The sequence below is a fragment of the Struthio camelus genome, chromosome W (assembly GCF_040807025.1).
Source record: "Struthio camelus isolate bStrCam1 chromosome W, bStrCam1.hap1, whole genome shotgun sequence".
Taxonomy (NCBI): Eukaryota; Metazoa; Chordata; class Aves; order Struthioniformes; family Struthionidae; genus Struthio; species Struthio camelus.
The window spans coordinates 26,282,398-26,302,924 of NC_090981.1; the positions used below are offsets into that span (position 1 = coordinate 26,282,398).

The 20,527-nt window shown below is 41.5% G+C and overlaps 1 protein-coding gene across 1 annotated transcript; it reads right to left on the reverse strand.

Annotated features, from left to right (window-relative positions):
- Positions 1-5,707: 5,707 nt before the first annotated feature.
- On the reverse strand, positions 5,708-6,385 carry LOC138064108 (AP-1 complex-associated regulatory protein-like). Its single transcript, XM_068925145.1, has 2 exons — positions 6,300-6,385; positions 5,708-6,238 (listed from the first exon to the last, which is right to left on the reverse strand). The coding sequence occupies exons 1-2, from the start codon at positions 6,376-6,378 to the stop codon at positions 5,859-5,861; spliced, it is 459 nt and encodes a 152-aa protein (XP_068781246.1). The 5' UTR covers positions 6,379-6,385; the 3' UTR covers positions 5,708-5,858.
- Between the last annotated feature and the right edge of the window lie 14,142 nt (positions 6,386-20,527).

The following is a 20,527-nucleotide window of genomic DNA, read 5'->3' on the forward strand; positions in this document are numbered from 1 at the left end:
GTCTTAAAAAGAAAAAGTAAAACCTAGGCTAGATGTTAATGTTAAAGCAATTGAATTTAGCTCCAGAGGCCAAAATAAGGAAGGTAATTTCCAGGATCCTGCAGAGCCCCCTTTAAAAAAGGGTAGCAGATTTGTCACCTTCCTTTCCTCTAGTGCCAAAGCTGCTAGAAAAGAGCCGTTTCAGTTCTTTAGAAAGAATAAACAAATCTTGGGGATTTCACAAATTTCAAAAACATTCCCATTCTCACTTTAGAAATGATCCACTTTTTCCTCCTCTGGAAAGGATTATTCTCATCATATTCTTATTTTATCTCATTTATTTAATTCTGTAACTAAGATGCAAAGAATAATTTTGTCCGATACATCTTGCAACACTGCAGGCAAAACTGTAAGCAAGTTAACTACATAGATACTAGGCTTAGAAGACAAAATCTCAGGTTGAAAGGAAAAATCCTACGGCACATAAGTCTTGCATGTTACTGCAGAAATCTGCCTGGACTGAACTAGACTGAGAGTTTAAATCTTTCTGAATATTGCACAAATATATTCAAGCGCTTGTGCTCAGCTACAGTTATGGACATTTGGTTTTAGGGAGAGCTCTCAGAAGTTAGTTAAACCTAAAACAAAATTTCTTTTTACAAGTATTAAGTGAATCAGTCAAACTATTTTAAAAGTAATTACTTTCAAATAGAAACACATAGATCCCGATTGGCTTTCATATAGTGCTTATTTTAACCTGTAGTTTAGCATGCTCTAGGGCATAGCAGTCTAAATTCGGTGTTTGCAGGGAACGCACGCTCCTAAACTACCTTAGCTGCCAACCTGAAACAGAAGGTGGGAATAGGCGAGAGGCCACTACTCACTCCCTCTTCCGTTGCTTTGCTGAGAACTGCGGCAGCCAGCTAAGATCACAGTCAAAATAAAAGTGTGCTTCTCTACACATGCTGGCAATCGGAAAGTGGGTGAGTCCCAGTGAGTAGTTTTAGAAGAGGATAGGGACAAAATAGGGATCTAGGAAGAAGACTGTAGGGAATACTGGTCCTGTGAGACAGCAGGGGCAGGCTCCAGCCTGGACCGAACTGGCCAGCTGTGCTGTGCTGGTGGAGGACTGGCATTGTATCACATTAAGAAAAACACCAGAGCAAGGCCAGTCAGATTGGCTACCTTTATCCACAGGCAATAAAAAATCCCAAAGGATTGAAACTGCCTGCCTGAATAAGAAGAGAATAGTGTTGGGGCTGTGGTACTGTCCATCCACTTGGAAGAGAGGCCGAGTGAGACGTGCTAAGGCAGACCAGGCAGGCTATGAAGCAGAAGTCCCAGAAGCAATGGGAGATTGCAACAGCCTCTGCAGAGCCCAAGCAAATGCCGCACCGATTGCTCCTTGGGGCCATGACTGACAGCTTCTTTGGGCAAACTGTCAGAGAACATAGAAGAGGAAAAGTAACTTTTGATTTGATCCTGGGTAGAGCACAGGCATTGGTTCAAAATCTTGTTGTTTTAGGAATCACTCCAGAATACACAAAATTAAAGAGCCTACCGGCTGATTTAGGCAGCTGTCACACCTTGCAGTTAGGAGTTGAGCAGTTTCACGCCACAGCTCTCTCAGCCCCTGCGTGAATCCCTTCCCGCACCAAGGGCTGGTTACTGCTCACACTTGGTCTGAGGCATGAAACACTGACACAGCTCTTCTGTCTCGCCTTAACAAAAGCTAATTTTGGTCCTGTCTTCCTCAGCTCCTTCCGCCTTGACTTCTTCACTTTAAAGAACTGCACACAAAACTTAGCAATTGTGTTAAATGCCTAACACAGGCAGGCCTTACCTAGTGAAACGTTGGGGCTAACCTTGCCAAAAACAGTGAACGCACTGTCTACCTGACCTTATAGAAAGTTTGGGGAGGGGTAAAGTATTTTTGCGTGAAGAAGAACCACAACATTAATTTGTTGCAGAGAGAGGAGTAAAACGTAATGTAAATGAAGGCTTGACTTGCTGCTTTTTTTTAAACTCCTTATTTTTCAATTGTCCTGAGCTTCCTCAACAAAGAAATCTCTTTTGGCCTGAATTACTTCTGTTTGGTCATTCTCCCCATCTTATGCTAATGCACATGTGTTCTAATAGTCACAAAAGCATATTGTATGAAAAGGAAGAAGTTGATGCAAATATGAATTTTAAATAATCTAAATATGTAATACATTAGTCATCTACTCCCTTCTCATCACCACACAAATTCACCAAGTAAATATTTGAATGCATGGTCATTCCTAGAACCATACTTATGAAACGCTGAGCACAAGCTCATCCCAGACACTGCCTGAAGTACACGTATGCGTAGAAAGGCAGTCAGACAAATCTGTAGGCAAGTTAGGCCATCAGAAAACATTCTTAAAACACTCAGTGTCCTTGATCTGTAATAATACTCTTTACCTAATTCTCCAACTCTAGTAAAGAACTGCATTGCATCCTAAGAAGTAAAACAAATTCAAATATTTCAACGTGCTGCACCTGCTGGCATCAAAATGAAATGGGAAGAAGAACAACACTTCTGAAAATTCTTGTTTCATGAAACATACTGCATTGGACTTGACTGCTCACAGCCAAGCATGGAGAAAACCAGCTGTAGTTATAGTGGTGCATAGACTGGTGTGCGATATGGAGGCCTCTAGGCTAACCGAGACCAGAGCCAGAAAGCCCCCAGCGTGCAAAGCGGCATCCCTCCCTGCAGATTCCTGAAACAGTGCTGCCACGTTACCCCTTGGGACGGCTCGTGAGGGCGGGGGCAGCGCTGGGCTGGCACAGCTCTGCTCCGAGCCACCTTGACCACTCATAGCCTACAGATCTCTGCTGGGCTTCCCCACGTTTCCTCTTGCAGGCTCAGGCAGGCACAAACAGCCCTGCTCTATTTGCGCCTGTCGGCACGGACATGCACAATCATACTTCAGCTGCCGGAAACACGGGGAGCTTCCTCATGGTCTTCAGGCCTCGCCTGGGTTACCTTTGTTGTGTGACATCAAGTTCGTCACTTAACGTTCAAACGCTTGATCTCCTGACCCACCGACTTCTTTGCTAAAAACCCAGTGATGGAGAGAAGTTCAGAGCAGTGCAATAACAACCTAACCCCAACCGTGTGCAGGCAAGAGACCTGCTATTTGTGAAAAAAGGAATATGCATAGTGTTAAAATTTCCTACCACAGCTTCACGTGAGCACACTTGTGGGCCAGCCTAGGCCATTTTGACCACTGAATTTTACATTATTCTGACAGAGGGTGCAGCGATATTTATGGTCTAACTTGGAGTAAAGGATTTAGCAGGGACTATTTTTTGAACAGAAAAATCAATGATTTGTTTATTTGAGAAGTTTAGAAGCAATGGCAGTTCTAGGTATAAAGCTCAAGTGGGAGCTTGAAGCCTGATGACTGAAGCAAAACACAGAGTTTTGATTCTCCTGTTTTGTGGGTTTTTCTTCTGAACACCCTACATGAAAATGGATACTTCTGTTCATTTGCTAATAACTCCAGATAGTTGTTTTTAAAGTTAGCTTGATTAGGAGACCGTAATCAATGTAGCTACTTGACAAGCAGTCAAACAAGGGTCCAAGTTCTGGAAAGGGGAAAATGAGACACCCCACTTTCTAAGTCAGCCGTCAACATTACGGTTATACAGTGTATGGTTTCTGTGGAAACCCAAGTGTGAAATTATACAAAAAGTTCAAATAGATAAAGCACGTGTCACCACTGAAAGTACCTATGGAAAAGTTATGGAAATATAGGTCCTACAGTCCGGAAAACGGAAAGTCAGACAGAGATCCTTTCTGGAAAATTAGCAGGAGGAATGAACACAGCCAGTCTATGAGCTTTCTGTCTCTGTGCAAGCCCAAACAATGTTTCTTTCGCATTATGTCAAAAGATCTAGTCAGACCTACCAAAAAAAAAATAGTTTCATATTTGCAATTATGGGTTTTGGAAGACAGTGTCCGAAAGTGGTTGCCTAATCAAATACAGAGGCTGGCATAGGTGCCTGGGCTTTACCATTTACTTAGCAAGGTAGGTCTGCTTGATAAATATTGTAAGGGAGGGACAACATCTTGTAACTTCTATTGAAAAACTGCGGAAATATGTGGGAAGAAGAATTGGGAAATTGCTTCTCATCAGGCAGAAACAAGTAGATTATCTGAATGATTCAATTTCCATCATCTTAAAGCTACATTGCAAATAAATGCTTCTAGAGACATTGTTTCCAGAGCTTTTACGGTGAACGGACTAGAGGAATCAGTTTGGATTAAGAATAACTCTGTGAAAAATTATGTTCTGAGCTGGGATGAGTTCTGTGATCTCTCTCACCCTGCTATTGCACAGCTGAGATGGTGACAAGGGAATGGGAATAAGTGTTTTCAGGATAGCTGAAAAAATCCTTGTGAGGCTTAAAGCACAGGAAACTGGGGCATAGTGTCATCATAACAAATTAGGAAAATGAAATAGTAAGAGTAGAAACAAGTAAGCAGGAAGGGTATGAGACAGCTGTGCTAAAAGTCATTAAAATGCAATTACCAGTTACATAGTATGCATGTGAAAGACTGTAATTCCTTGAATCATGCTTATGACTCCTGCCATGATTAAAACAACTCAGCACAATCCAACATCTCCTCAGATGAGGAAAAAGTAAGTATCAACCAGCACTGGGGCACATCACAGAACTTTTTATGGTGCCAGCATCACGTTTCAGGAATGGCCACTTGTGAATGTAATGAGAAAGAATCATTTCTCCCCTTGGTAAATCACTTTCTAGCTCAATTTTTAAAAGTATATTTTATTTAAAGTGAACTCAATTCCTGTTATGCTAAATGTCATGCTCCAACACTGTAGCACGACAAGATTTGAAATGCATAAAAATGAAAAGGCAAAGATCCTGATGCTTCCAGATAAGGAAGGAGCTGAACTATTCAGCAAAGAGCTGAATAATGCATAGCATGGCACCTTCGGTTCAAGGTTTTCAGGCTTCTATATTCAGGAAAACTAAAGCACATATTAATGCTGTGAAGAAGGTAAATGTAATTGCTATGGAGCTTTCAAAGCAGAGAAAACTTGCAACGCAACGATACCTAGGCAAGGCTACCAGATACCTAGATTGTCTCCAGTACATCCTCTCCTCTGCTCTGGTCTATCTATGGATCAGCTCTGACAGTGTGCTGGAGGCAGATCTCCAAAGAGATCAAAGAGATCTGATGTTTCTCTCATCACAATCAGAAACAAGCACACTGCAAGAAGCAAGACAGAGCAAGTTACTGTTGAGCTCTAATACTTGCTCTTCACAGCTGTCCAAATTTTGCTGTCGGTACAAACTTCCGTTATTTTGTAGGCTCACACACTTTTCTATATCATAGAATAATCATAGAATAATTCAGGTTGGAAGGAACCTTAGAAGGTCATCAAGTCCAACCTCTGGCTCAAAGCAGAGTCAACAATGAATATAGATTAAGAAACACTTCTTCTTCATGCTAATGCAAGTCACAGAGAATGGGAAAAATTAAGCGCATATAAATATATGAAGTGTATTTTATAAATATAAAGGATGTCATTATGGGTACTTAATTTCAGTTTTTCTCGTTAGAAGACAATCACAGATCACTTCATATGTTATATAGACAATAACTGCTCTTCAAAAGTCTGTTAAGCTAATTCTATGTTTTTAAAAAGTACCTCTCTCATTCAAGTTCCATACTCAGTGTCATAAGTTGTTTCAAACAGTTTTGTTCATTTTCAGTTGTATCAGTCAGTTGTACTTTCAAAGTCAGGTATTTCTTTATCTTTCTCCACTGGAATTTACAAGCCAAAGCAAAGCTATTTCCTCAGATGTAAAGGACATTAGGAAAGTCTGTATACACGAGAACAGAACAGAAGCTCTGATATATATTGGGGTCTTTTTCCCCTCACCTCCAAGAGCTTTTCCTGCTTTGCTGCCCTGGCTGCTTCACATTGTGCAGCATATAAAGCCTCCTCTTCTATTCTTAACTTCTCCTCTTGTAAGGCTAACTCTGACTGAAGTTTCACATCAACAGCTCTCTGCTTTTCAGCAATGGAGTCATAGTGCCTGTCTTTCAAGTCAGCAATTTCTTCCTCAGTCAGAGGCCTGTGACTGCTTCCTGGACTTTCCCCCTCGTCACTTTCCACTAGGTTCTCAAACTCTATAGTGAAGTGTTCTCCCGTTGAACACGTTCTAAAATACTTCGATTTTCTAATTATGGCTGCAGCTTGTAGTACTCCAAGCAAAACTCTTGATCTATTTCAGCTGAAGAATAAGGACACTCCCGCCGCCTCGCTGCAGCCGTCCCGCTTCCCTCCGCAGGAAGAGCCCGCAGCACCCCTGCGCCCAGCAGTTCCCCATCGCATCCTGGGCGGCGGCGGCGGCGGTGGCGGCGGCGAGGGGGAGGGGGGGCAGCTCCTCCTTCCTGCCCGCCCGCCCGCCCGCCCCGCGCGGCGGCCGTTGGCGCCGCGCGCGTCCGCCGCTCGGATTCGAACGGCCCCGGCGCCGCGCGAGCCGCCCAACGGCCGCAGCATCAACGGCCGCGAAGAGCCATTATCCCCCCCTCAATTCTAGGTCCCACAAGAGACGTCTTGGTGGCAGGCATCTATGGCATCCCTTGCTGACAAAATGTTCCATTGTACAAACAATTCAATATACACTCCTATGAATAAAACCTAGAGGAATGTTATATAGCAGAAAATTGTCTCCAAAGTTTATAAGGAAAAAAAAAACGTTAATAGCATTTGGCAGGAGCACAGAGCCTCCTCAGCTTTCCCTTTAAATCCAGAGAACAGGATAACAGCATAACTGTCCCTGAAAGTCATCTGCCCCTGGGTATGATATCTCCTTTTTAAAATGCAGAAATTCTTCAATACGCATCTTCATCAGAAAAGAACCACTATCCCCCCCTCAATTCTAGGTCCCACAAGAGACATCTTGGTGGCAGGCATCTATGGCATCCCTTGCTGACAAAATGATACTTCACACTGTCAGTCACTGAAATAGAAAAGACAGTCCATTGCTACATCACGGCCTGATCTGATAAGAAAAACTAGGAAGGGGCTTATAGACTCCTCAGTGCTACTTTGAGATCCTCATAGCACAAGAAATTTAGACTTCTCCAGCCCTTAGGCTTGACCAAAATACATAGTGTTAAATTGTCTATCTTCGATCAGTTAAGACATGCATGAAAATTGCCAGTTGCAAAATCCATGTTTTTTTCCCACTTACTTCTCTTCTCATGATGAAAGATGTTCTACTCCACATATCCTTAGTCCAAAAATTGTAGGTTTTGTTGAGTCATTTTTCACAGTATATCAAAGCAAATTCACCATTAGAACTTTGGTCAATGTTTTGTACCAAAAGGCTAAACAATACCTCCCTGTGGGCTTCATCAGTCTATTGCAGTGGTTAGTTCCCTGCAAAAAATGCTATATACTGTTCAGCCTGGTGGTTGGAAGCCACGTGGTCTTGGTGACATGAGCCATTGTGCTGCTTTCGCAGGATCATATCCAGTGGTCACCTTTCAATATAAGTAAGTGCATATATATACAGAAATATATATGTATATATATGTATACACACAGACACCTGTACAAACACACATGCGCACACACTTACACCATGTACATGCAGAGATCTCTTGGGGCATTCCAAGGCCCTTACCTTAATAATTACCTCTATAGTTGGCTATGCTTTGGAGGTTTTATATAACTACCCAGGGAGAAGTAACTCTGTGACAGAAGGAGTTTTTCATAACAGTCGAAGCAACTAGTAAAGCTTTTTTCACAACATAAAGATGACAGAAATTTATCCCTGAGGCACTGACGAAGAGGAAAACAAGAAGTTAGCTGATGACAACGGAGGGACTCCAAGGTACAGCGGAAGCTGATGTTTGAGAGCTGCACACTTATTGGAACGGCCTGTGATTCCCTGACAGTGCAGGACCTCTCTTTCCGGGCAAAGGGAAATTTTCACCGGTCAACTGTCCTATTTCTCTGCCTCTATGTGTAAAAAAGCAGCCTGCCACAATGGCTGCAGGAAAGAGTGCTTTCCTATTATCTTAGAACCTCTGTGAAAAAGTGGGTGCAAGACTGGGCCATGAAGAGGTTGGGAGGTGAAGTGGGAGAGAAAAAGCCCTGGGGCAGTTGCCAGGAAAGAAACAAGTCTGAGAAGGAAGTGAGAGATGTGAGGGCTGAGTGGGGAGAAGCGGCTGCAAGGCGGCCATGGTGACGCAGTATTACATCATCGCTAGACGTTAGGGAATTGGCAGCTCGGGAACTGACGGGCAAATAATTACCTTTAAATTTCAGGTTTGGGGAAAAGCTGGAAGTTCCTCAACAGCAGGGAACCTGCAATTTTGGAACAAATTTGCACAAGTTACACTTCCCTGTAGAAGCTCTTGATTGAAGGCCATCATCTCGGTTTGGCAGTTTAGGTGAGCTGCTAAACGTTTAGCTGTCACAAGCAATCAATGCCTACGCGTTTTGAGTGCATAGGATGCGTTCAGGCGTCAAGAAGGGTTCCATGTTTCTCCAATTTTGTGGAGCTGGCTCTCAAATTTTGAATATTTGGGACTGGTAATACAGGATACAACTCAGGAAAAACAAGTATTTGCCCTGAACCAAAGAGATATTACAACACAGCCAAAATTCCAACACAAAGAAATATGACAGGAGTGCCAGCACATTCTGAATGAGATTCAGAAGAACCCACGGACACGTATTTTGCTCAAAATCTATTTGAATATAAGAAAATATCTTAATATATTGGGAAAACTTGTGTCATTTGTGTGGTTTGTCCCTTTGAAGAATGAGTCAGTCTTTCCCTGTAAAGTTTCATTGTGGAAACATAGCTGGGTGATACATCGTCCTTTCTCCTAGATCATGAGTCAGGCAGAGAGAGACGGATTGGACAGTCACATCAATGGAGAAAAATGCAACAAAGAAGTTAATAAACACATCTGTGCTTCTCTGAAATGAAAATGCAAATGTCATCATGATGCACCAAACTCCAAACAGGAAACCCTCAGTCGTAGAGGGCTACAGGCTGCAGCTGTCCATAGGCTGTGGAGGAACGGCTGCTCTCCATCGCAGGCTCACCTTGCTCAAACACCAGGGTTGGAGCAGTTGCCGTGGTGTGGGGATTCGACTGCAGCACCTAACACCAATCCCGCTGATGAGGCTCCAGACTAGAGCCCCAAATCTTGTGTTAGCGGGACTTTGATTTCACGTTTCACCTACCATTAGGAGTTCCTGGGGATGCTTTTTAAATGCTGGTTTTTGCCATTTTCTGGACCCTAGTTTTAAAGTATGCTCTTTTTTTTTTTTTTTAAACTGTATATATAAACTACAAATTGTTGGCCAATGCCTATAGCTGTTGAATATTTCATAGCACATCAGATTATTTCGGCAACACAACCCACTGTGAGAGCCTCTCCTTTTGATGTTTTAGAAGAACTATTCCTGTTAAGGAAGGTGGTAAGAAGAAACCTGTTTTTGGAGTTCCTTTCTGAAGGCTGTAAAGGCAACCTCACTATTATTTCATGCAAAAATATAGTCATGCAATATAACCATTGCGTCTCCAGTGACTTTTTTGGTTTTTGCATAAGCAAAGTTTTATTTGATTTGTGACCTCTAGCCCCAGGAAGCTTATGCTTCCATTGTCACATGACAAAGTGAAGCTATTTTTCCCTACAGAACAGGCCCCCTCTTTTCTCAAATGTTTTATCTTAGAATAGTAATATGCAAAGACGATTTAATGCTTTTTTCCTCTCTTAAATGAGCTCCTGTAATAAATTCTTCCTAACATCACCCCTACAAATCTCTCTGAGAAACCCTACCATAACAGGCAAATACATGTTGCATAAGACAAGAAGCTTAGAAGATCAAGTGAGTGAACATTTAAGTTACCAATCTGCTAATAGGCAGCTATTAACAGTCTGAAATTGATGAAGAAAACTTTGCATAACTAAACTTATCTAAAAGAAAAGACAGCATAAGCATGTTGACATTTTGATAAATAGTTATACAATAGAAAATAACCTGATATCAAGTTGAGAGTCATCAGGCAAACGCTAAGGCTTTAAGGCATTGTTCATCTGATAATAGCTCCATTAAAAAATACTCATGACTACTAGGGGAAATAACACCTATCTAAAAACATGTGATGGCAAGCAATGAAATGCAAGATTTTACAGGCTTTTCTAGACTGTTTTGACCACCAGATTTACTCAAAATTATTCCACAGGCTGCAAGGTTCAAAGGGAGAAGATGAGAGAACCTCAGATAAACCTCTACAGAGAAGGATGGCATCTCCTGGAGGGCAGCTGCATAGTGTCACTGCAGGCTAGCTGATATGCTTCATTTGATACTACATGGTCTTAAATATGGTATCTTTGTGTTTCGTTGCTCTTTCTATGGAGAAACTGTCTAGAAATGTAAATAAGAGCCAAAATAATGGAGTACTTGTGGTCTGCAACAAAAAGGTTCTTGCCATTTCCTACATGCGTCAGATCTGCGCATAAGGTTTGACATCCTGACTCATATTTGGCTAGTACGCTATCTTTAGCTTTCAGGAAACTTTTACATTATAGTGAGGATATATTCTTGCGGGAATATTTTTCTCAATAATTTAATCAATCTGATGTGATAATACTATCTTGCATGCTAAGTATTTTGGATGCAGTTCTCACTGACATCCTATCCTGTCAGGATGATGAATGTTAAGGTATATCTTTTTTTTTCTTGGATATCTTGCTCTTGAATTCCCCCCAGCTTAATTATTGCCAATGCTTTCTAGAAGTCTTCAGCATTTCTCGAAGTCGGAAAATCACCTGTTTATGTCAAGCTGCTATTTTTGCTATGAAGATGGTCTAGCCAAGATGTTTGTATGTCTGAGTTCCATGCTTGCTGTCAAAAAAAATTAGGGCCCTGCAGCAGCATGGCCTGGCAACATGCTTGTGACATGAGCAAGTACTTTTTCAAAGATCCCTTCAATGATTTGTAAGTAAATTCTCCTCAAACTTCAACTGGTATGTTCCTAAGTGAGTAGAACTTTGCACGTACCAATACCATTACAAGATGTTTCAGTTAGCTGGCATCTCTGTCCCACCGATGACAAAGATCTTTAGCTTTCGCAAGTTCTTTTTTTACTACCTACCTCTTCTGTAACAAAGACATCCCTTCCGACACCTCGCTACCATACTATAGCATGATTGACTTTCACATTAGCCTCCATTTTCTTAGTATTCCAGGCAGAGTGAGCAGCTTCTGGAGACACATGTTGCTATCATGTTGGGAAACTCATGTTTGTATGGCTTCTTTTTGGAGTAATTTCCTTTGAGCTATTTTCTTCCACATCTGGAGTGTTTGGAAAAAGATATTCTCAGATTGTTCGAGTCCCAGTGGTAAATAAACTGATTTATAGGCTAGTTCTTTCGTGACATTTGTAAGTGGCCAGATATTGTACTGACAGCAGTCGTTATTTATATAATACATAAAGAGAGAATGTGTGTGTGCATGCACTAAAAAAGAAAGGTTCCGGTTATGATCCGTGAGAGATTTTACATTTGGAACAACTCAATTGTTGATTTCACGTGGGTGTTTGCCTCTTTAGAAGGAAAGGCAAGCTTGGTCTATTAACGCATCTTAAGCTTTTTTTTTTTTTTTTTTTTTTTTTTTTAAAGTCATGTCCCCCTGCTTTTACTTCTGTATTTGCTCTTTTCAAAGCAAAGCACACTCTGTTGCTGCTTAGGAATGTGGAAACAGATATGCTTTCTCCCTTCTATTATTACTTTCTTGTTTAAAATTCTTAGTTTCTGCTTTCACCACCTGGCAGGAGTTGACTCATGGCTGGGCATCTTTTGATGCGTGAGAGTTCACAGAGAGTGCACCTTTCAGGCTTTATTCCATCCCTCAAATTCCCTTTGCCTCCAGCATGTCTTGAATGTCATGTTCTTGCCGTTCCTCTGTGTTACAGTAGATATAACCTACATCTCCTGCTTGGAAGTCATAGATTGGTTAGGTAGCTCTGGCTGAAGGACCATACCCACTTCAAAAACTTAGAGCAGAGAAAAGACTGGGAACAACAGAGGCACACACAAAGCACTAACGTGTGCTGCCGACTCTGATCAACAGGTGCAAATACAAGGCTTAGGACGCCGCTTTGCATGCTGTGAATTTGAAGGCAGAAAGGCAACGAGGTGAACGCAGGCAGAGGTTCTTGGGTGGAGAACGCACTGCGGGGCCAGATGGCAAATTGCCACATAGGTAAAACACCCTCTCTGCCTTCCTACCACCTTCTGGGAAAGGTGGGTTTGTGCATATTTTCTATAAAGGAAGAAACCCTGGATCACATCACCAAATTTTCCTTCTAACGGGAATAACCTTGCAAGGCCCCCGGTGCTAGGCTAACCATTACAGGGATATATTTTGGCACTGCAGGAATTCATAACCAGTGGGTTTTAGAGATTGTTGTTGTTGTTTTTTTAAAAAAACAACAACAAACTCTGCTGCCATGCCAGCCTTTCTAAATAAGGTCTCAGATTTTTTTTAAATAAGCCTCCGGACAGATAGCAGAAGAGATACAGTATCACATTACAGCAGCGCAGACCTCACTTTAAGGCTGCAAAGGCCAGGACCAGCCCCTCAACACTTGTTGAGGTGCCCGACTTCAATGGCCCATCCCCACACCTCCTCTGTGTAACAGGGAGAAACATTCCCAAAGGCAACAGGGCTCTCAGGTGGCCCTGCACCATATTGCTCAATTTGTAAGCTAGCTGACCTACACAGCCTTCACAGGTCTTTGTCAGCTTAATCTTTCCAGGAGTCTGCACTCTTGAGCTGTTCTCTGTAGGCACGAGCACTGCTTCAACAGTGAAAAACCGAGTCTCGGTTCCAGGATTTGGTTCTTTAATTAGAAAAAAAATGCAACACATATAATAAGGAAAAAAAAAAAAAACAAAGAGACAGACCTCCACACAAAGATAAATTCCAGCAATTGTTAAACAATGTTTGTTCTTTGTAAACATTAACTGCAACTCTGCATGTAAGTGTGTTTTATCAGATAACACCACAACAATAGACACCGCCCTTAAGTAAATCTGCCTATATGCCTGTATTTTCCTGTGCTTAGTTTGTCCAGTAAATACTAAAATATTTAATAAAACTTATCAATTTTTACTCACTATCGCGTTCCAGTAAGAAAGCAATCAGAGTCTACAAAGTAACATATGAATCATTCTTTGTTTACATTCAAATTTTGTCTGATTTTCTTCATATCAGCTGTGGAAGTTTCCCAGAGCCCATCTTTGGCTCAGCCGTCAGGTTTCAGTTTCCTTAAGTGAGGATTACCAGTTATAAAAACTAAGCCCATAATTAGTCTCGAAATATGACACAAACGTAAATTGTGTATAATAGCAACACTCAACCTAGTGAAACCCAGTTTGCAAACTGGGAACAGTATTTATGCGCAGCCAATTCTGGCATTAGATTTTTACCATGCCTTCGTGTAAAGGTGGTTCTGGAAGTCTGCACTGCTTAAAGGCAGAGCTAAAAGTAGCCAGAAATCAATTTCTCTTAATTGCAAGATAGGACCAGCCCAACATTGAAACATGGCCTGTGCTGGATCTCAGCCTAAGACATAAAATGGGACGCAGGACGAATTTAAAAGCCTAAAGACGGTGCAACCAAGGACGCCTGCCCTGACCTGGGTGATGTTTCAGCCCGGCGAGACCCTCGCTTGCTGGCAGCTCCCCGCCGCGCTGGGAGCGGGGCCCCGCGCAGCCTCCAGGCTGGCTCAGGCTCCACCGCTCTTGGCGGCTCCGGGCTGAATTCACGCCCAAACCTCCACGTGAGCCAGAGACAAGATGTTCTCGCAGCCAAATCCTGAGAGGTTTGGGCTGATTAGCAGTTACTCGCAGCACGCTTCGCGCATACGGAGCGTTGCGGCTCCTCGCAGACTGCAGGTGAGACGGCAGCTTTTTAAGGGCTGAAGAACAATTGGGGAAAACTTTGCTTTCTGGCTGCTTTTATGCACGATGCCCACTGCTTTAATGTAAGCTAGCTCTGAGTACCCACCACGTACACATCACTTCTTTGCGGTCTTATGCAGCCCCCTTTTCTGCTGGCTGGCTGAGATGGGTTTCCCCTCCCGAATGTACCGGCACCCCAGGGGAGTCCTGGGTACCGTTTCTATGGCACACAGAACGTGATAGCAGAGACTTATGACCATGATTCCTGCCATTCCTATTCTTTTTTTTTTTTTAAAGCAATAATGATAATGTCTTTGAAGGACACTGCTTTGCTTTCTGGCACTTGATAGAAAGATGTTTTGCTGTACTGCCAGGGAAGGGCACAAGGTCTCCAAGTGATGCAGTCATACTGTAACTCAGCAATGATGTTAATGCACACTCAAAGCATTTGTCCAGCTTCCACCTTAAAATCTTTTCCTTAAAGAGGTAAGCAAGATTCATGAGCAAACAACAAAATACTTCAATAATTGCACTTACTTTAAAGAAAAGTCATTGTACCTTAACCTATCCCAAGTAGCAACACTTGCAAGGGCTAGTTAGCAAAAGACACTTGCAGTGCTTCGAGGATTCCTTAAAGGAGGATTAAAGAGACTACACGCATGCACCCTGCTCAATGTTCCCCTGCAAGAGAGCTACAGGAGCACAATGTTAGCTGAAGTAGCACTGATACGGCAGTTTTCTTTTTTTCCATGGACAGATTTGGCCACAGGGCTGCTCAGAAGCTTGTGTGTATTCCTTGTTTGATATTTAGGCACCAAGTCTCATCTACACTTAGTAGATTTAATAGGCAGCACCCCGGAAGCCATAGATCTGTCTCAATATGCATTTAGTTGCTTAAAATTAAGTTTTGAGAACTAGCCTACCTGACATCTACCTGACTGAGACTGGGTGAAAAGCCTTTATCTCAACATAACTTGTAGCAACCCTCACTTCCCTTTCTCTCCTTTCTTCCTTCAAAGTAAGAAAGGGGGAGGGCAGAAAAAAAGAAGGAAAACAAAAAAAGCAGCCCAGTACTTCATCTGTGAAAGCCATCTGTTACTGCCACTATACTTGAGAGGCAGCGACACAACAGATGCAGACTAAGGAAGCAGCCCACGTTAGATTATGGTTAAAGTCCTAAATGTCTTAATCTTCTGTCTGACCCAAGAAACAAAAAAGGTATGTGGCAGTGATATATTTGGAGGGAAGAAGAGAAACAGAGGAGTAAGGAAAAGTTATCTGTAGGAAAATATACCATCCTGCGTACGTTAGCTCTTCACGGAAGTGTTTTAAGAGAGGAAACACTGATTACCCCATCCAAGTTTACAAGTGGACTTCAGGTAGGAAGCATATAATTACCTGCTGGGGAATTTACCAGGACAATCTTTTGTCAGTGAAAAGCTCCAAGGAATTGACAATAGCAATAAATAATAGACAGTAACAAATAATTACTTCTTAGCTCTAAACACTTCTTAATACTCCTAACAGTCCTCTGGGCTGTGTGCAGTTCAAAGGCATGATCCAAGGGGGAGCGAGAATCAAGCTACCTTCACACAAGATTAACAGTTGTCAAGAGAGTATCTCACTAATGAAGATAATGAAAGGTTTTCAGAGTAAATGATCCCTGGCATTCAGGAACAGCAAAATCTGCAAGTCACGCTCTTAAGATAAGTATAACTCAGAATGAATTTGAATTGAGGTGACCACAGCAATAATAAATAAATAAAAATAAGTTGGAGAGAGGAATGTCACTGATTTTGCAGCTAATGAGATGAGACTTAGTTATCCTATCAGTTAGCATGTAAACATGATACAGCTCTAGGAAAAAAAACAAACATATTAGAAGTAGAGAAACTCAGACAGTTACGTCAGTTTACCCGGTCAGATTATTTTGTCTTGACTGTATGCCTGTGATCGTCCAGTTATTCACATCAGTAACTGTCAAGTTAACGTCAACTGACTCCAGAGGTTTTGTTCAGGATAAAAAGAGTGCAGACAACTCATTTAGGTTAGGAGGCTAACGCCTGGCTTTAGGCTACCCTGCCTGCCCCCAGTACATGCTGGTGCCATCAAACTCTCCCACATTTGATGCCTTTTCAGCAGTTCGGCGTCTGCGATGGTGCGACTCTTGCCCGTGCTGCAGACCTACGTGGGCTTACTGTTTCCTTGCCTTCCTCAATTAGTGTCTCAATTTTTCTTTGTTGCCCTCCCCCTTATACTGCAGCTGTGAACTCTTGTGGAAGATGAACCTTTTACTCTGTGTTCGTACAGCAGCCAGCACAGAAGAGTCCCATGTTTGCCTAGAGCTGCAGGATACTCCCATAATACAAATTAACAGTAACAATAACATGGAAGTTGACTGACCTAAAGCAGCCGCTGCCTAATACAGCGTCATTTGGAAAGCACAACTATTTTGAATTTGTCAAAAATCAGTTATGACTTCTTCTTGCTTTCACTGGCTTTTTCTGCTTTAAGATTTCACAAATTAGTTTTGTAGTATTTATGAACTATCCTCTAAGCAATGAGAATACTTGACCAGTTACTGCATTTTTCTTTGCTATTGCAGATATGGGATTAGGCATTTAGATGTCTTGATGCTGAAATTATTGAGAACAGGTTAGCACAGAGAATCAGACCAATTTACAGGTAAATACTCCGAGATTTTATAGTGTTATCATTAATTTCCTAGCAGATAAAATGCAAAACATAGTAAGACAAGAATGAGTTATCTTACTCCCTTCCTGTGCTCTTTACTTGGCTTGTATAAATACTAAGGATCTATTTAGTAACATGTACAGTTTTTATTAGGTTATGCTTCCAGGCCTCCTATCACCATCAGTGCAAAGTCTGCATCTTAAGAGCTCAGATTTCAATCAGTGCATCTGAGGACAAAAATAAATTCTGGTACTCAGTGATTTCCTTGAGTGTGCATAAAATCAGATATTTCCAGTTAGTTTGATTTCATAGATATAGTTTGTACACTGTTAACTAAGCAATTTTAGATGACAGTTTCTAGGAATAAGACTTGAGCATTCTGGTTGCACGATAGTTTGATTATTGGGTACCTACTCAAACAGTCAACAAAAGAGCTACCTATGAGATGTAACCTATGGGTTTCCCACAGTGCCTTCTACAAAATGATGCATGTTCTATAAAATCTAGGTTAATCATAAATAATATACATTTGCATAACATCATTTGAAGCTCAGTCAGTCTTCTGGTATAAAGACTGCTGAATACATGAAAACCTTTCACTCCAGTCACTAAAAGCTTGATCTACAGACCTACCTACGCGGTTAAAGAGTATTTCCTGCAAACAGAGAGCAGAAATGTGTGGGAGAAACAAAAAAAAAAACAAACAAACCCAGATCCTAATCTGGATGTAGCTGTGTTTATTTTAGCTGACAAGTACCTTAAGCTTGGAACCACACGGGTAACTGCACTGCTTAACACCTGATTTGTGAAAGAGCCAATCTATGCAAGGGAAACTTGCACTCAAAGGAAGTGCTGCATAATTCCAAAAGCTTGTTCTTGCGCACACACCCACCCACACAAAATACAGTAGCTCCTGTCTCCCAAGGACGACGAACAGGCCCACTCTCTTCAACACAGCTAATAGTATTCACACTAACATACAAGTTATCTTATATTTAGCTAAGCTAGATGGGCATCTCTGATGCTATCCACAAAGAACAGAAAACCTTTGTTTCTCTGTTCTCAGATGACTGAACACCTGAAGGGTTTTTAACTCCACCTTTCACTAGAAATACAGTTTGGAAAGAAGCTACTACTACTGGGAAAGAACTCATCAGAACTGGTTTTGAAGCTCAAGTATTCAAGTTTTTAGGGGTTCTGCAAGAGATAGTCTCACTCGATATTTGCATATGTGATATATCCAAAAATATCTGATGACAGCAATGTCTTCCACAGGCAAATAAGAACCGGCCATACTGGGTCACTTATTTTGATATATGGTCTGGCCATAAAGGGTAGCATAAGAACGTATCAAGCAGATAGATACTCACCTCCCTTTACTTCCTGAACTGCTTAAGGTTTCTGCTATTTAGCAACCCGTGATGGATTTTTTCTTCTTGTTTTTCCTTGCTTGTTCAGCAAGGAAATGTAACTTGTATTATTCACAGTACCTTTTGGCAAAGAGCAATATTGCAGGCAGTAGCCTTCATTGCATGGAGAGCCACTTCCTTCTATTTGCTTTGAACTTGGTTCCTAACAGCTTCCCTTTGATGCCTCCTCGTTCTTGTGCAGGGCAAGACAGTCAATAAGACGATCTCTATCTACTGTCTCCCTGCAAGTCATGATTTCATAGAGCTCTGTCATTTCCTCTCAAATCATCTCCTTCCGGATTGAAGTGTCCATGGCTTCTCCATCACTCCTCTAAGAAAACCCTTTCCCTACCTTTAGTCAGAGAAAGGTGACAGGATGATTAACAGTATGCCACTAAGAATACAATGTGCAATTGTTGCTGTTAGAATTGCAGCCAAAGGACCTAGGTGGTGCTGTCTACACATTTGGGCTACGGCTTAAAGATAACCCCCTTCTGCAAGATTACAATTGAAAAGTTACAGAACAGACCATAAATAGGAATGAGATGCATTATATCAGTGGTTAAATACAGCAAATCACTGCACACTGATGGAAAAGTCTGAGGAAATTAATAAGAGTACAGACGTAAGGAGGGAGCAAAGCAGTACAAAAGCAGCAGTATGTTTGTTTTTCATCCTTATCTATGTAGACAAGAGGATGAAACTGGTCATGCCTTAACAAGACTTTTCATTTTTCTGTCAAGGCCACTTCATCACTTTTGGCATTTCAGTCACTGGACAAAACTTTTTTTTTCCTCCCCCACAATAAGTTATTATTTTATTATACTCCTTATAAACAACTCAAAAGCATGCCTGCTATGATTTTAGCACTGATTAACAGACCTTATCCAAGATCTAACTCTAGAAAACACCCTTCACGTTCTGACATAGTTTTCTTTAAACATGGGTTTTTTTGGCAACATCTGCAGTAAAACAAAGCGGACCCTCATTAAGCTCTCTTTAAACCTATGGTCTACACAGCTCAAAGATGAGAAAGTAGGTCACTGTATCCAGGCCACCACTTAACTAGTGTTAACTATTTTTGGCCATCTGGATTTTAAGTGTCAACACCTGTAAACCGCTGTTTGGGAATCAAATCTTCCTGGTAAGTATATTCATGCAAGCAGAACAGCAAGTTCATCCTTCTTCTAGGTAAAACTCTCCTTTTCCTCCCACTTATATAAAACAAAAGTGAGAAATGGTATAATAGCCTATATTTCTTAATCATAGTGAGTCAATCTTGCATAAAACAAACTAATAGTGCTATGGAATATTAGAAGCTCCTAGGTGACTTTATGAGGATAACTGGAGAGCACCCCCCCCCCCCCAAAGCAAAGTACATCAAACACACTTGTGTTTCTACGCTCACCTCCTGTGTTCTTAGAGTAAGTATTCCCTACACTTCATTTTTTTCTTAAAAAGATCTTTTTAATAGTTGTCATAAAGACCAGAATCAGAAGAGCATAGCCATTTAAGGCTAGCATATGCTTTTTAGCATACAGAACCAGAATTTCAGTGGGAGAATGTCTGCTGTTATTCAGATCTGAATTAACAAACACAGCTGAATAAACTACAATAAAAAGGGGCAAAAAGAAAGACATTTAAAAGGTTATATAAGTAGAGAGATGAAAGATAATTGTTTACCTCTGTTGAAAGACTATTTTGATCTCAGCTTTGAAGCGTGGACAGTTACACCCTCCATTTCAGCCTGCTGGGGTCTTAAAAGGAATTTATTATACCACAGTTGGGTTTTGTTGCTAGAGCTTTTATTGCACGTTGGAACCACGCCAAGGAGTACCTACATGCTTTACAGGCAATGAATAGATGTATTTCTCTGCCTTGATTTAAAAGTAAAAAGAGGATTATGAGTAATTAGCCAAACAGTCATCCTCTTAATGCCTGGAGTACAATGAACAGACTGATTAACCAAGTACATTGAAGGGACTTCAAAATCTCATTTGCAGCTTGATTTGCTGAGGAAGACGCGAGCTATCGAAAGCTTTCCCTTTCTGCAAATGTGCTGTTACTACACGCTGCTATATGCGATACTTGACCTCTCCCTTCTCTCCCAGCAGTTGGGTATCCAATACTCTCTGCAACACATGTCTCCAGAGCACTGGACAACTGCACGGTATCCACTCCTTTTGTTTATAACTGATGGACTGCATTAAAAGCCAGCAGCTTGCACAATTTTCCCATACTCTGTAAACATTCACCATAACAGAGCGTGACTCAGGGGCTGATGAGTCAGGCCCATCAGGCTCTTAGCTGGTTTGGCTGATAGTTGGCCTCTGGAAAGCCTTGGATGCTCAGTGATTTGCATCAAATTAAAGTAACTTAGTTTAACCATCCACCTTCAATTAAAAGAAACAAACAAACAAACAAAAAAATCAAA

Excerpts from the sequence above, each read along its gene's own strand:
- LOC138064108 (XM_068925145.1), bottom strand. The coding sequence starts at position 6,378 with ATGGGGAACTGCTGGGCGCAGGGGTGCTGCGGGCTCTTCCTGCGGAGG. Across the intron at positions 6,239-6,299 it reads GCTGCAGCGAGGCGGCGGGA|CCATAATTAGAAAATCGAAG; the intron begins GTGTCCTTATTC and ends TACAAGCTGCAG.